Consider the following 16,346-nt stretch of genomic DNA (forward strand, 5'->3'; position numbering starts at 1 on the left):
AGAAATCTTAGCTTAAGAACTGCCCAACAGTTTTAATTCTGAATTTCTCCTTGTAGCAAGGAGCAAGGACCAACCCCAGTGGAGAAAAAGAAGAAAGGAAAAAGGAAAAGTGAAACCGCAGTGGAGAGTTTAGAGCTGGACCAGGGCCTGCCGAACCCATCCCTGCGGAGCCCCGAGGAGTCCACTGAGTCTGCAGACAGCCAGGTACCACTGTGCCGGGAGCCCGAGCGGGCACTGCGGCTGCGGGGTGGGGTCTCGCTGACGCTCATCCCAGTACTCCTCTCTCCCTGTCTCCAGCCCGCTTCCCTCGCACCCAGACCTAGGCTGGGCTTTCCCTATGTTAGTGGGTGACCACAAGGCTCTTTATCTAGCATCCTGGTCCTTAGACTAACAATCTCCCAGCGGTTTAGCAGTGTTGGCTTCCTTCCAGGAGAGTCGCATGGTATCAGGCTGCAGTGAGAGGGAACGTGGAGAGGGGAAGTGTGATCCAAAGTAGATGAGGCTCCGAGGGCCTCTCTCACCTTGCAGGTGATGCGTTGATGGCTCGGGGTGCTAATAAGCCAGTCTGCATGAGGACACGTTCATAATCCCAGATGCTGGGAAAGTCAGGGATGGATTTCTTTTGCCAAGATGGGAAGGAAAATTTGGGGAAATGAGTGGCCCACCCAAATGAGATTTCTGAAGGTGCACCAAAATGGGCGTGAGCCATTGGTAGGAGTTCTCTCCCTTGAGTTGAGGCAGCGTCTCTTGGACTTGAATTCTGATATTTCAAAGTGCTGTTTCCTCTGACAACCGCAGCAGTTTATCTGGGCTCTGCTCCCACAAGGGGCCATTTAGGATAAGATCAACTTACTATACCTTAAGTCCTGTGATCTTCACTGTAGGAAAGTGTCGGCTCCTAACATCACAGTGATGAATAAGTTGTGACGTCTGGGGAGTCAGATCCGAGACCCCCTTTCACTGCCTATATACTTGGGTTAGTGACTCCCAAGTATCCTGACTGGCAGAGGAGCAAGTACGTCCGGTCCATGAGGGTCAGCAGGTAGTTCGATGTTTCTGGGATGGTAATCTGCACGTGGGATTGAGGGAGAGCTTTTTATGTGAAATCTCTCCTGTAAAATGAAATGTCATTGAGGTGACCAGTAAAGAAACAACACAGAGAGAGGCCCAGGAGGCATCTTTTAGACAATAAGGGCCGGGGGGTAAGGTGGGGGTGAGGTGTGGCTTTTCGTTTTGTTTTGTAGGGTTTAAGTGTTGAAGACTCAGCTGGCTGAGTGGATAGTTCCCGGAAGTGTTTCTGCTGCTTGGATGTGATGGGTAGAGATGAACCGTGTGTTTTTCTGCTTGAGGAAAGCCACTGGGTTGCTTTGCTGTAGGATGTTATCTCTCTTAAAGGTCATAAGCTATTTAATTATAGTAAGTCCTTACATGGTGAGTCACGAATCTCGTTTTGTCACACTCAAGACGTCAGCTTGAATTTCAAAGGGTGGTGTTAGGAGATTCTCAAAGTAAGTCCGAATAAAATTGGTATTATTTAGTTGTTTGGAAGTACATGAAAAATCTGGTGAACTTGGAAAATTGAAAATAAACAAAAAAAAACCTGTTAAATCATTGTCATAAACCTGGAGCTTCAGGCTATGCTTGGAGATGATGAAGTTACTTCCCATCCCTGTTTCACTGGAATGGAAACCAATTCCAGAAAGGAGGGGGAAAACACAGGTAGAGATAATAAAACACATCTCCCTGGATCCTGAGACTACACCTCCTACTCTGTGGATCCAGGAAGGTGGCTCCCTCTCCTTACCTGGGCCCTGTTTTAAGTGAGTTTAGCTCTGAAAAGAGTTGTGCTCAGGGCAGATCCTTCTGGGAAAGTCGGAGAGTGTGAGCGAGTGTAGTAAGGCGAGGGTGTCCTTGTGCGTGCTTTTCCCTCCGACTCACTGAGCGTCTCTGGCGGATGTGTTTGTCCTGCAGAAACGACGCTCAGGACGGCAAGTGAAGCGCAGAAAATACAACGAAGACCTGGACTTCAAGGTGGTGGACGATGACGGGGAGACCATTGCCGTGCTTGGGGCCGGCCGGACGTCCGCCCTCTCAGCTTCGACCCTGGCCTGGCAGGCGGAGGTACGGCCTTTAGGCTGGACTGCTGGCCTCCACCGGACAGTCACTTCGACTTTCTGATGGAGTTGTACTGTGGCTCTTTTTCAAAGCATAAGCTCGATCACCTTAACTGCAGGTTCTGTCCTTCAGGTAGCTTCCTGCTGAACTGAAAGTTCAGGCTCTTTGTCTGGGCCTCGCAGGTCCCTCTGTCATCATACTCTCCTGAATTCACCTAAGTTCATTTTCCAGATACACGACTTTGTGCCATCTCTCTCATTATTCTCCAGCCAAAAGACTTGACTCTTTTAAAGCCATGTATCAGCCATTCTTTCCCACCTACTGCCCTTGGCCTGTGTGGTCCCTTTTGGTTGGAATGCTCTTTGCCACATGCTTCACTTGAATCTTATTTAAAGTAGACTCTTGCCCCTTGTCCTAATGATTCTTTTTTTTTTCCCAATTAATTATTATTTATCTGACTGCACTGGGTCTTTAGTTGTGGCACACAGGATCTTTAGTTGAAGCCTGTGGGAGCTAGTTCTCTGACCAGGAATCGGACCCTGGGCCTTCTGTGTTGGAAGGACAGGGTCTTAACTACTGGACCACCAGGGAAATCCTCTGATGATTCTTTATTTCACTCCTGTTTGTTTATTTCATAGCACTTATTACAATTTATAGTTGTGTTCTGATTTCATTTTATTTGTCTCTCCCATTAGAATGTAGAAGTCTGATATGGAGTAAATAGCTACTCAATGAACGGAATCGCGTAAAGCAGTCATTACAGTTGGGACTGGGGTTACAAATGTGTATGGAGAGCCCACAGCAGGGCCAGGTCCTAGGACACAAGGATGAGTATCACGGCTTGGTCCCTGCCTCCAGGGAGTTTAATCTGGGAGAAGGAGCGTATGGCTACACTGGTATTGTGAGTTAAGTGCGGTCTTGGAAGTGTGTGCTGGATATGGTGACTGGAGGAGGAATGGACAGGAAAGGGAGGTCTGGGTTTTAGGGGAGGCGTTTCCGACCTGAACCACAGCCCCATAGCCTGCTGAGTACCAGAGGTTGTGATATGACAGTTTAATGAGCTAGGTCAGACGTTGGGGTGTGATTTGAGGAGTGATGGGAGATGATCCTGGGGTAGTAGGGAGAGCCACATTATGCAAGGCCTTGGCTCTCAGCTAAAGTATTTGGCCTTCCTCCTGCAGGTTGTACAAGGGGCCTGGGGCAGTCAGAGACGCAGGATGCCCATCTGTGCAGTTTAGGAATTTCCACTGGCAACAGTGTCAGGGAAGACGAGGACAGCATTTAGTCGTGGTACCCCCAGATGCTACCAGGGAAGAGGGGGTGGGAATACATGTTGAAAAGGAGGAGGTCTGAGCCAAGGAGTTTGCAGAGCAGAAAGCAGAAGCAAAAGAAGCAGCAGGCTGTGCATGTGGGATGCGCCTGATGGCCGGCAGCACATTCTGGGACACAGGCTGTCTGTTGTTAAGGAGTCCCTGTTGCTGACTTGGCAGGATTCACGTTCTGCCTGTGCAGCAACAGCACAAATGCCTGTCCTTCCTCCTGGACTCCAGTGTGGCTCCTGGAGCTGAGGATGCTTTTATCCGTGCCATCCACCTTGACTCCCACATCAAGCTTTTTCATGTAATTTCTCACAGCCTTTTGCTCTGTGTCTGCATAGAAAGTAGCTAGGAGCAGGGGCCCTTGTGCCTGTGTTAACAATCAGGAAATAAGCACAGAACAATCCAGGTCATAGCATTACATCGCAGCAGTGGATCAGTGATGAGCGTGTAAGAACTGATTTCGTGTCTCTCTCTGGGTCAGGGTTATCCAGCTAATGAATAGAACACCTAATAGGAATAATAATTTGAAGTAGTACAAGCAAGTAGTTAAAAGTAGTCCTTGCAAAACTTCTTTGACGTGATAGGATTACATTGCTTTACAGTGGGTCTCCTGGGACTGCCCTGTGGCCCAGTAGCTAAGACTTGACGCTCCCAGTGCAGGGGTGCAGGTTCCATCCCTGGTCACGGAACTAAATCCCACGTGTCACAGCTAGAAAGCCCACGTTTTACAATGAAAATCGAAGATCTCGTGTGCTGCAACTAAGACCCAGTGTGGTCAAATGAATATTTACAGTGGGTTTCCCTTCCTTGGCGATTTTATGGTTGCTTTGGTAGTTAAAGCACTCTAAGGGGTTTTATTTACTCCTAGTAGCCATTCAGCCCAGGTCACTAACTGTATTTCGGTTGTTGTTCTGACTTCTATCTGGTACCTAAAGGGCAGTAGTTTTTATCTTCACAAGGCTCTTTTTATCCTCATGAAGGGTACATTCAAGAAAGAGTTTATATGTGGTGAAACATAAGCTAGAATCTGAATCTGCATTAATTACACTTCAAAGATTGTGACTAAATTTAAAAAAGAAAGCGGCCCCAAATGTGGTTTTGGTGTTGATGTTCAGAAAAGGTAGCCATGTGGCTCTGGCCTCCACACCACAGGACAGACCTGACCACCTGCCGGGGACTGAGCGACTGACCTGAGTTGGTGCTCCATGGAGCCCTCTATTCGTGTCTATTTTACATAGTGGGGTCTCTGGGGAGGTCTGAACAAAGATTTCCCAGACTAACACGAAACCCAAAAGTCAGGGATCTCATCTAGGATTCCAGGCAATCCTCAGAGTGTCCAGGGGCCCAGAAACCAGTAGAAGAAGATTAGACTTTTCTTCCGTCCTTCTCCCAAGGCCCTTTGGAAGGGTGTCCGCCTGCTTGCAGACGGGCAGAGAAGGGGCAGAGAAGGGTGTGCAGTCAGCACCAAAAAGGCCCCACTGCTCCCTCCCTGCTTTCTTTGTGGTGTCTTATCGGCATGCTTAGCCCACTAGTGTGGCTCCTGTCCCAACCCCAAATCGCAACCTCAGCAGTGCTTGCCTAGTGGTGAGTTGCTGCAAACGTCTTTACGCATGATTCATTCTAGCTCGGGCCTGGCAGATCAGCATAGACGCCTGCTTTGGAGTCTAGAGGACAGTCCCCTGGCTGGGCAATGGGAAATATGTTCCCATCCTCACTGTGACTCCCTGCTTTCTTATTCTTTGTCAAATCGATGGCAGTGCTTGGTACAGAGACTTGCCCAGTTATGGCCCATTTACAGCATATAGATTCTTACAAGGCGGTCTCAGTTTTTGCCTCCTGCAATTGGTGTGGTTTGTGTGATTTTTGCCACTGAGAAAGAAGGACTTGAATTTGAACGAGGCATCATCTCCCAGTGCTCTCTTGTGCCCGCTCTTGCGTCTTTGCAGACAGTACCCTCTGCTTTTTCTGGTCTTTGCCTGCTCCTGGCAGGTGAGCGCAGTGGTTCCCTCGCCCAGGAAACTCCCTGCTTCCCCTCAAGCTGGAGGTAAGTGCCCCTCCTCTGTCTCCCATGGCACTCCAGTACGGTTAACTCTGTCACTGTCCTTTAAACACCTGCCAGTTTTTGTTTGCCTTTGTCGAAGCCATGAACCATGTTAGGGTAGGGCTTGTAATCTTTTTCTTTTTTTTTTTTTTAACTTATCTCTCCAGCATGAAAAGGCTTCAATAAAGTAAACTGTACATTAAGCCCCAGGAACTATTTAGAGAAAACTATGGCACGTCCCTCCTCTATTTTGTGGTGTATTCATTATGCCTAATGTCCCCAGAACCCACCCACCACTTGTTTACAGCCCGTAACTGCACTGATGGGTCAGCGCCCCTACCATATTGCTCTGAATATCACTCCTGATTGTTCCCGCCATCACACTGTAAACTTTTGCAAAAACAAGTGTCACTTTTTAGTTGATCATAATTTTCACTTAACATAGGTAGTACTTGACATTGGGTAGTAAGTAACATAAAGACATGCATTCAGTTGTACTTATCATCTGGAAAATTTTGAAAGAGATGGGAATACCAGACCACCTGATGTGCCTCTTGAGAAACCTATATGCAGGTCAGGAAGCAACAGTTAGAACTGGACACGGAACAACAGACTGGTTCCAAATAGGAAAAGGAATACATCAAGGCTGTATATTGTCACCCTGCTTATTAAACTTCTATGCAGAGTACATCATGAGAAACGCTGGGCTGGAAGAAGCACAAGCTGGAATCAAGATTGCCGGGAGAAATATCAATAACCTCAGATATGCAGATGACACCACCCTTATGGCATAAAGTGAAGAGGAACTAAAAAGCCTCTTGATGAAAGTGAAAGAGGAGAGTGAAAAAGTTGGCTTAAAGCTCAACATTCAGAAAACGAAGATCATGGCATCTGGTCCCATCACTTCATGGGAAATAGATGGGGAAACAGTGGAAACAGTGTCAGACTTTATTTTTTGGGGCTCCAAAATCACTGCAGATGGTGACTGTAGCCATGAAATTAAAAGACGCTTACTCCTTGGAAGAAAAGTTATGACCAACCTAAATAGCATATTCAAAAGCAGAGACATTACTTTGCCAGCAAAGGTCCATCTAGTCTAGTCAAGGCTATGGTTTTTCCAATAGTCATGTATGGATGCGAGAGTTGGACTGTGAAGAAAGCTGAGTGCCGAAGAATTGATGCTTTTGACCTGTGGTGTTGGAGAAGACTCTTGAGAGTCCCTTGGACCGCAAGGAGATCCAACCGGTCCATTCTAAAGGAGATCAGCCCTGGGATTTCTTTGGAAGGAATGATGCTAAAGCTGAAACTCCAGTACTTTGGCCACCTGATGCGAAGAGTTGACTCATTGGAAAAGACTCTGATGCTGGGAGGGATTGGGGGCAGGAGGAGAAGGGGACAACAGAGGATGAGATGGCTGGATGGCATCACCGACTCGATGGACATGAGTCTGGGTGGACTCCGGGAGTTGGTGATGGACAGGGAGGCCTGGCGTACTGCGATTCATGGGGTCGCAAAGAGTCGGATATGACTGAGCGACTGAACTGAACCGAATGAATAAATATGCTTAAAACATTGTAGAAACAGGTACGATTCTTAACTCCTGGATTAGAAAGATGAGAATGAGGTGTTTTTCTTTCTTTCTCAAGCTCTTGTTTCCTCCACTTCTTTGTACTGGCCTGTTTTCCTGCTGGCATTTGCCTTCTTCTCACTCCAGCCCTGACTGCCATGGGGAGGCCCGGGGCAGAGTGACTGCAGCTCTGCACCAGCCCGGGTGATTCAGGACTTAGGCTGCCATCCCACTCAGCCCAGGAGGATGGTTTTCATTCTTTCCATTTCTTCGTTGGCCACAGCACCATTTCCCACCCCGGGTCTTTCCTCCGAGTGCCTCCTGTCCTTGTTTCCTCTTGGCTGCTCCTGGCCACCAGTCCTGCTGAGGCTTTTAGTGTTCAGACAGCTGCGGTTTGCACCTTTGTCATTCCCTGCCCCAGGCCTCTGTCCCTCGCACTCCATTCCTAGGTTCATTTCCCCATTTTCTCATTTTCCCAGGGCAGTTTTTGGCTTTTCTCAGTGTCCCACTCAAGAATCTAAGGTGATTTTGCCTGTTAACTCCTGTTTTAGATCAAAATTCCTGCCTGATTTTCTTCTAAGGAATGTGGCCACATTCTGTTCTCATTTATCCCCACTCCCCATTCTGTGAAATGTTTTTTTCTATTAAGACTGTGTTCCTTGGTATCCCAATAGGCATCCTGCTTCCGCTATACTGATCCTTTCATCACATGGGCACGTTTCAGCTTTCCTTCCTGTTTGCAGTCCTCTTATGAGCCAGCATCCTTTAATGCCCAACTGAAAGAAAACACACTATTTGAAAGTCAAGCTGTTCATGCTTTCTGCTCTCTTGCTGGGCTTGGGGTTACTGCTGCACTGATTAGGATTTACCCCAGGCACATTTCTCAGAAAAATATGTTTTATTTTGCTTCCACTGAGAGCTAAGCCCCTGAGACTGGGCACCTTGTTTAATGTGACTTCGGACCTTCCATGGCACTTGGTAAATACTTAATGTTTTGAAAAGTGAGTTATGTCTCACTAGAGGCTCTCCTTATTCTAGCTGAATAGAGTGAATCAGGTGGTTGGTTGAGGTTGGGAGTGATGTGAGTTGAAAATTTTTTCCCTAAGGGAAAAAATTAATTTCATGAGTTTCTGACATGAAATTGAATGAATTAAAATGGTCTTCTTTGAAGGATAATTTGAGAAAATTCCAAGAAGTTGGGAACAGATGGCTGTTATGGAAGTGTGTTCGGCAAGCAGATTTAGTTTATATCTGTGTGTATCTGTATACACTGAGTGTTTATACACACATGATCATGCTTATGCACGGTCTCTGTTTAGGAAAAAGAAATCCTGATTTTCCAGTCTTCTTCCTACTTTGATGTGTATTTTTGGTAACACTAGCCTCTTTTTTCCCTTTTATTAGGATAGAGTAAAAAAAAAAATCTGTTGTCAGATTTTGATGATAACTATTGATTTTTTTTAAAATTCTAGTGTTATCCCCTGTTCTTTAGTGCCAAAAAGCAAACTGAACTTTTATTTCAAATTCCTTAATTTTTACTTAAAAAATTTTCTATAACAAAGAATGCTTTAAGCCCTCCATCCTTTTAACCCTCAGAGTAAAGTTCTGAGCCTTCTTCATCCACATGTTAATGTTTCTGTGGATTGGGTCCTGGTTAAAAACTGAAGAGAAATCAACATTTTTCCATCAGAAGCCATCTTTTTCTGCTCTTCATGGTAGGTAAGAATAAGAGACTATTTGAAGGGACGTCCAGTGGTTAAGAATCCACCTGCCAACGCAGGGAACATGGATTTGATCCCTGGTCCGGGAATTAAAATCCCACATGCCATCGGGCAACTAAGCCCATGGGCCACAATTTCTGAGCCCACTCTGTCTAGAGCACATACTCTGCAACTAGAGAAGCCCCTGCAACGAGAAGCTCTCACACCACAACCAGAGAGTAGCCCCTGGTCACTGCAGCTAGAAAAAGCCCATGCATTCAACTAAGACCCAGTGAAGCACCCCCCCCCCCAAATATATAGTCGAATAAAGAAAATTCTTTTAAAGAGAGAGAGCCTATTTGAAGTCACCTGCTGGTGAGGAGAGACCGTGGTTCTCTCAGCATGGGTGCACTCGTGTGAAGGCTTGCTTGTTAGTCTGGTTCGTTCAGACTTGGAAGTAGGTAGAAAAGGTAGTTGGCAGTGATGAAAGTCTAAGGCTAATAGACATCTAGCTTGTTTCCAAAGCCTCTTCTGATTTGGCCAGCTGCTCTGGCTCTGTGTGCCCGTAGCACTTGCTCTATACTGCTGTTCCCATGTTGCATTGTAAAATCTCTTAACATTACTTATTCAGAAATATTTATTGAGCGCCTACTACTATTGGGCACCAAGGTCTGTTCTGAGCGCTGGAGATAACATCAGGGAACAAAAGAGCCGGAAGTCCCTGCCCTTGTGGAGGGAGCCTGTTGCATGCACACAGCCCATCTCCTCCTCCAGATGTTTGCCAGGTTTTCAGCCTACATGGGGTGTCAGGCCAAAGGGCTAAGCTCAGAACTTCCAAAGGGTAGAAATAACTTGGGAGAGGCTGGTTATCAACCTGGAAAGAGTAAAATTGTGTAGTGTGTACATGGTGGTAAGTGCTATGGAAAAAAAAACATCAGAATAGGAGTGTTACGCAATTCAAGAATGAAGCTTGCAATTTTAGATAGGGTGATCAGTGTTGACTTCACAAAGGTAATATATGATCCAAGAACTAAAGGAAGTAAAGGAGTGAGGGAGTCATGTAGGAAGAAGAGGATTTCAGGCAGACGGAATAGCAGAGTCCTGTAGGTGGAAACGTGCCTGGTGTGTATGAGGGACAGACAAGGACACCTGAAAGGTGACAGAGGAGGTGAGAGGCTGGGGACGCATTCCGTGGGCTTCTGAAGACCTTTGGGAGACTTGAGGTTTTACTCCCAGGTTGAAAGAAAAGCAGTTTAAGCAAAAGGATGACTTAAATGAAGGGGCCATTCTGATAGTTGTGTTGAGAATAGACCAGTAGGACAGGCTGGGTAACAAAGTGATTACTTAAGAGATGACTGGGAATAATCTGGGTGAGAGATGAAGGTGGTTTAGACCAGGGTAGAAGCAGTGGAGGTGGTGAGAAATGGCTGGGTTCTGAACATACTTCAAAGGTAAACTCAACAGGATCTCTTGGCTGATGAGATAGGGTGTGTGGCACAAAAAGAGAGGAGTTGGGAATTACAGGATTTTGAGATTGAACATCCAGAGGGATAGAGTTCTTTTTAATTCAGTTGTAAGAAAACTGTAGTTTGAAGGGGTAGGGTTGGTGGCTTGGCTGAGAGACTTAAGAGTTTGGTTTGTGGACATCTGAAGTGTGAAATATTTCTGAAATAGGTGCTGATGACAAATAACAGTTGGATAAAGGAGTCTGTAATTATGGGGTTCTAAGCTGGATTAAATAACTATGGCAGTCTGGACAACATGCACACATGTGAGTTACGGTGCTTCAGTCACGTCTGACTCGTTGCGACCATATGGACAGTAGTCCGTCAGGCTCCTCTGTCGTGGGATTCTCTAGGCAAGAACACTGGAGGGGATTGCCATGCCTTCCTCCAGGAGATCTTTCTGACCCAGGGATAGAACCTGCATCTGTTGCATCTCCTACATTGACAGGTGGCGTCTTTATCACTAGCACCACCTGGGGAGCCCGGGATAAATAAATATGGCAGGCAAGACACATATAGCCAGTGTTTAAAACCACGAGACTGGATGGGATCACCTAGAGAATGAATATAGATAGAAAAGAAAGCCCCACAACTAGGCCCTAGGGAACTGCAGAAATAAGAGTTAGCGTTGGAGGATTCTATTTTCAGGTAAGAAATAGTTGGGCATGGCAGGCCAACACTCGCTGCAAGGGGGAAGAAAAAGGTAACTTGCAAAGAACATATTTTTAAAGACATCAGATAGCTGTGGAAGCAGTAAGAATGAGATGCACTAAAATTCCAGACGGAGAAGAGCTCTTCCCTAGATGAGCTGACCGTTGCTGACTGTTTTCTTCTCTGGAAGCATTCTGTAATTCCGGGCAGGGGCTGAGTATCAGGCTGGGCCCAAACAGAGACCTGCTCTGGGTTGACGAGAAACATCTGACCCTGCTGGTGATTGATTATGCAGGGCTGATGAAATGATTGGGAACTAGGGGAATCCCCAAAGCAAGGAGCCTTCCACAGGTGACATTTGCTGAGTTCTGGGGTAGTACAAGAAGTGGGTGGCCGAACCAGAAGGCAAATTGAAATCTCACAGTCTTGCATTATTTAGGAGATAAAATCTCACTGAAAGGGTGGATCTACTGCAAAACAAAACTGAATCTCCCTTAAGAGAGATTGTTAACCTGCTTGGGATTGGAAAACTCAAGGCTGAGGAGTAAAAAGACCTGCCGAGTTTACAGTCAAGTGACTGTGGGCATTTGTTCTCAAGGAATAGATCAAACAAGAGATGGACTGAGTCTTAACAGAACGGTGACCCAGTCCTGACCCAACAGAGCCTGCTTGGACTGGACCAGTGGGACCCATTCCTTCTCCCTGTTCATCAAGGAGAAAATAGGAAGCATTTGGAGCTGCTGTGATTCTTTTGTTCACAATATTCACCGTACAATAAAAAATTATTAGACATTGAAAAGGCTGGGAAATTGACTAACAATCAGGAATATTAATGAAAGCAAAGCCCAGATGATCCAGATAATGGAGTTAGTAGAAAAAAATTTTTTTGAATTACTATGATTAATGTAATCCTCTATTTAAAGAAAATAGAGAAAATGATGGACAAAATAAGTTTAAAGTAAAGAATTCCAACAGAGAATTGAAGCTATAAAGAGAATCAGATCAATGCTGTAAAACTGAAAATTTGTAAAATTCATAGCACAATAGGTAAGTTTAAAAGCAGATTAGATACAATAGAAGATAAGATTAGTGACTTTGAAGACAGATCAGTAGAAAATTTCTAAACTGACATACAGAAAAATGAATGGAAAGAACAGAGCAAAGCATAAATGCATAGAGACCACTGGGATGCAGGAAAAGGTCTGATGCTCTGATTAGCATCCTAGATGTAGAAAAGGAAAGGTCAATCACTTAGTCATGTCCAACTCTTTGCAACCCCATGGACTGTAGCCTGCCAGTCTCCTCTGTCCATGGGATTCTCCAGAATGCTGGAATAGGTTGCCATTTCCTCCTCCAGGAGATCTTCTCCACCCTGGGATCAAACCTGGGTCAGTGGAGAGCCAAAAAGTCCCCCAAACTGATGCAAGATATCAATCAGTAGATTCAATGTTAGGTAACCCCCAAGCAGGAAAAACACACAAAAGAAAACCATACCTAGGCATATCTTAAACTGTAGAAACCAGATACTAAAAGAATATCTTATAAATCACTAGATAAAAACTGACAGCTAATATTATATTAAATGGTATAGTATTGAATGCCTTCCCTCTGAATTAGCAAGTAAGAAAAAGATTCCACTATTCTCATTTATATTCAGAAATACATTGGAAGTCCTGCGCTAAGGAGAAGAAATACAGGCATGCTTTATTTTATTGTTCTTTGCCATATTGCATTTTACAGATGCTGCCTTTTTTTTTTTTTTTTTTTTTTGAAGTTTGAAGGTTTATGGTAACCTTGTATCAAACAAATGTATTGGCATCATTTATAATATACTAATATTACAATATACCTTTTACAGTATACTTATTTTATAAACTAGCAACATCAAATCAGGGATGGAAAATTGTAAAATGCCACTTATGATAGTATCAAGGTATTAGGTACCCTGAAGTAACTCTCAAAAGATACATAAGCCCTCTGTATGAAAAACATGGCTGAAACAAATGAAAGAAGCCCTAAGTAAATGGAGTGATATGTGACACGCACGTATTCAAAATTAAGCTATCTGGAATTCAGTCCCCGTCCACATCTAGGCAGGGTGCTTTTTTGGTGGAAATTGACGATGGAAATACAGATCTACCCTATCCAAGGTGATCTTGAAAAGGAAGAACCCAGTTGGAAGATTTATAATCCATACTTTGTAATCAGTTTACAAAAATGAAGACAGGGTAGTGTTGCCATAAGAACACATAGACCAGTGGGCCAAAAATAGAGCTGTATGTGGCTTCTGAGCACTTGAAATAGCCTAGTTCGAACTGAGATGTGCTCAACAAAGTACAGAATAGATTTTTAAAGACTCAGTATGAGAAGAAGAATGTAAACTATTTCATTAATAGTTTTATATTGATTGCATGTTGAAATGATATTTTGGCTATGTTAATTAAAATATTGTGAAAATCAAATTCATCTGTTTTTAAATGCAGCTGCTGTTGTCATTCAGTCACTAAGTCATGTCCGACTCTTGGTGACTGCATGAACTGCACCACACCAGGCTTTCCTGTTTTTCTCTCTCTCCTGGAGTTTGCGCAAACTCAACGTCCATTGAGTCAGTGATGTCTTCCAACCGTCTTATCCTCCGTTGCCCCTTTCTCTTCTTGTCTTCAACCTTTCCCAGCGTAAATGTGGCTATAAGAAAATTTAAAACTATGTATGTGGCTTATTTGTGGCTTTGGTGGCAGCAAAGATTCGTTCAATGGACATAAAAATACAAAAGAGAAAAGAAAGGTGAATCATAGAGAACTTCTCTTCATCAAAAGACACATCTACAGTTTGAGAGGGCAAACTATAGATTGATAGAAAAAGTATAGATCATAACAGAGGACTCTTATTCAGAAATACAAAAAGATATAAACTTGCAAATATAAAGAATCTTGACAAAAAAAAGAACAATTTTTAAAATAGGCAAATGACTTGAATAGAAGCCTCATAGGGCCAATAAGCATATGAAAAGATGCTCAGCACCTTCTAATTATCAGGGAAATGTGAGTTAAGGAGGGGATGTGAGATTTGAACTCTAAAGAAAGCTGAGTGCTGAAGAATTGATGCTTTTGAACTATGGTGTTGGAGAAGACTCTTGAGAGTCCCTTGGACTGCAAAGAGACCCAACCAGTCCATCCTAAAGGAGATCAGTCCTGGGTGTTCATTGGAGGGACTGATGTTGAAGCTGAAACTCTAATACTTTGGCCACCTGATGCAAAAAGCTGAATCATTTGAAAAGACCCTGATGCTGGGAAAGATTGAGGGCAGGAGGAGAAGGGGACAACACAGGATGAGATGGTTGGATGGCGTCACTGACTCAATGGACATGAGTTTGGGTAAATTCCGGGAGTTGGTGATGGACAGGGAGGCCTAATGTGTTGCAGTCCATGGGGTCGCAAAGAGTCAGATGTGACTGAACTGAACTGAGTACACATCCATTGGAATGGCTGAAGTTTTCAGTACTCATGATATCAAGTCAGTTAGAACTCCCATGCACTGCTGCTGGATATAAAAATGGTTGCAACTACTTTGGAAAAAGTTCTGACAGTATCCCTCAAAACTAAACATATAACCAACCTCATAACCTAGCGATTGCCTTCCTGTGTATATATCCAAGGTAAGCGAGTGCATTTATATGAACATTGAAAGCAACCCAAATATTCCTTAGCAATAGCATGGATAAATAAGTGGTGGGTAAATAAATAATTTATACAATAAAATACTGCACAGTGATACAGGAGAATAAACCACATGCTATATGATTCCATTTGCATGAAACTTAATAACAGGCAAAACTAATCAATGGTGGTAGAAGTCTGAAGAGTGGTCATGTCTAGAAGGGGGCGTGAGGATCTGCCAAGAATGTTGAAAATTTAATATAACTTTATCTCGGGGGGACTTCACTGTATATGTGTACATGTAAAACGTTGATAATTGTATGCTTGAGATCTCTGCATGCTGTATGTATGCCATACCTCAGTCACTTACAGCCTTGTGTGGGTGTGCCTGGCCGTTCCCCGATGAAGACTATAGCGCATTTATTTCTGTAAGACCAGTACGTAAACTCAAAAGACATGCAGTAAATAACGGGGAAAGTTTAGGAAGGAAATGAAGTGGTAAGGAAGGAAGCCGGGTCATTAATCTAGTTTCCTTTAACCCAGACCCTGTTCCTTTGCTTGCTGTCCACTTGTCATAGTCCAAGCTCTGTTTGTTGGCTGCAAGATTGGGGTTGTGATTTTACTGCTCAGGAAAGGACATCTAGTTTGGGCCCTTCACTGGTAGCCATCTGGACAAGAGAAGTTAAGTCCAGGTATATGGAAAAAGAGGGAGGCTTTAATTATATGATATAGATCAAGAATAACCCTTTATCTTTCCTTTGTAATCCATCTGTCTTCCATGTTATTTAGCATTCAACCAATATTCATTGATCACCCACTGTTGTCTGGCTTTCTCAAGGTATCTAGCTACACCAGTGAGTAAAACAAATCACGATCCCGCCATTACAGGCTAGCGTGATGGGAGAAGACGGCAACCCACTGTGAACTGCCGCCGCCTCCTTTTCTTGTGCATAAGAATCAAGCAGAGCAAATATACTTAGAGGAAATCAAAAGCCAAGTCTGTATCCAGCCCCAGTTCACTGATCTTCCGGTTGAGCAGTGGGAAAAGACTTGTCATTTTAGATTAACTTCACAATGCCATGTGTCCAGGGGGACATAATGAATATGCGTAGCCTTTGGGAGCATCTGTCAGCGCCTGCTGATTTCCATACTTCTCTTCCACCATCTGCCCTGCTTGTCGTTTTTTTACTATCAGATTTCTGGGAAAAGCTTGATTTAAGTTCTTAGAAAATATGTTTTCTGTAACGGTATGACTTTGGGATAGTTGAGCCCTAGAATGGGTAGACTGAAGGCAATGATAATGCAGCACAAATCATCCTTTTGGAAAGTTCTGAGAAGGAACCCAACTAGTTATTCTGAGAGTTAGGGTTGGGGTGTGTGTTCTTTTCATGCACTGTTCTAAGTCTCATATTGTGATAAATGGTAGATCTGGAAAAGTCATATAGTGCAGTTGAAACCACTGAAATAAAACTGCTCAACTGAAATCTTAGGAAGAACGTTTAACAGGAGTGTTTTTGTAAGTTTATTGTTTATTTTATTTTTATTTTTTAATTTCTGTTTAATTTTATTTGTTTATCTTTAGTTGTAGCACGTGAATTCTTATTTGCAGCATGTGGGATCTAGTTCCCAGTGAGAGGAAAAAAAGTGAAAGTCACTCAGTCATGTCCAACTCTTTGCGATCCCATGGACTGTAGCCCACGAGGCTCCTCTGTCCATGGAATTCTTCAGGCCAGAATACTGGAGTTGGTCCCATTCCTATCTCCAGGAGATCTTCCTGACTCAGGGATTGAAC

General features: G+C 44.0%; 1 protein-coding gene across 28 annotated transcripts in view; it reads left to right on the forward strand.

Moving 5' to 3' along the window:
* The window catches only part of CHD6 (chromodomain helicase DNA binding protein 6), a 201,175-nt gene that overhangs the window by 87,613 nt on the left and 97,216 nt on the right, over positions 1-16,346 (forward strand). For 27 of the 28 annotated variants that reach the window (XR_015139022.1, XM_086331791.1, XM_086331800.1 and 24 more), the window contains 2 exons: positions 57-204; positions 1,972-2,121. Coding sequence is in view for 26 of the 28 variants with exons in the window: in XM_086331791.1 (XP_086187917.1) it covers positions 57-204; positions 1,972-2,121 (298 nt within the window). In the remaining 2 variants the exon portion in view is untranslated. Of the gene's footprint in view, positions 1-56; positions 205-1,971; positions 2,122-16,346 lie in introns of those variants that run through there. The other variant, XM_086331803.1, reaches the window with a different exon arrangement.

This window comes from Bos grunniens, chromosome 13 (genome assembly GCF_055505025.1).
Source record: "Bos grunniens cultivar Pamir isolate PY7600 chromosome 13, Bosgru_T2T1.0, whole genome shotgun sequence".
NCBI lineage: Eukaryota > Metazoa > Chordata > Mammalia > Artiodactyla > Bovidae > Bos > Bos grunniens.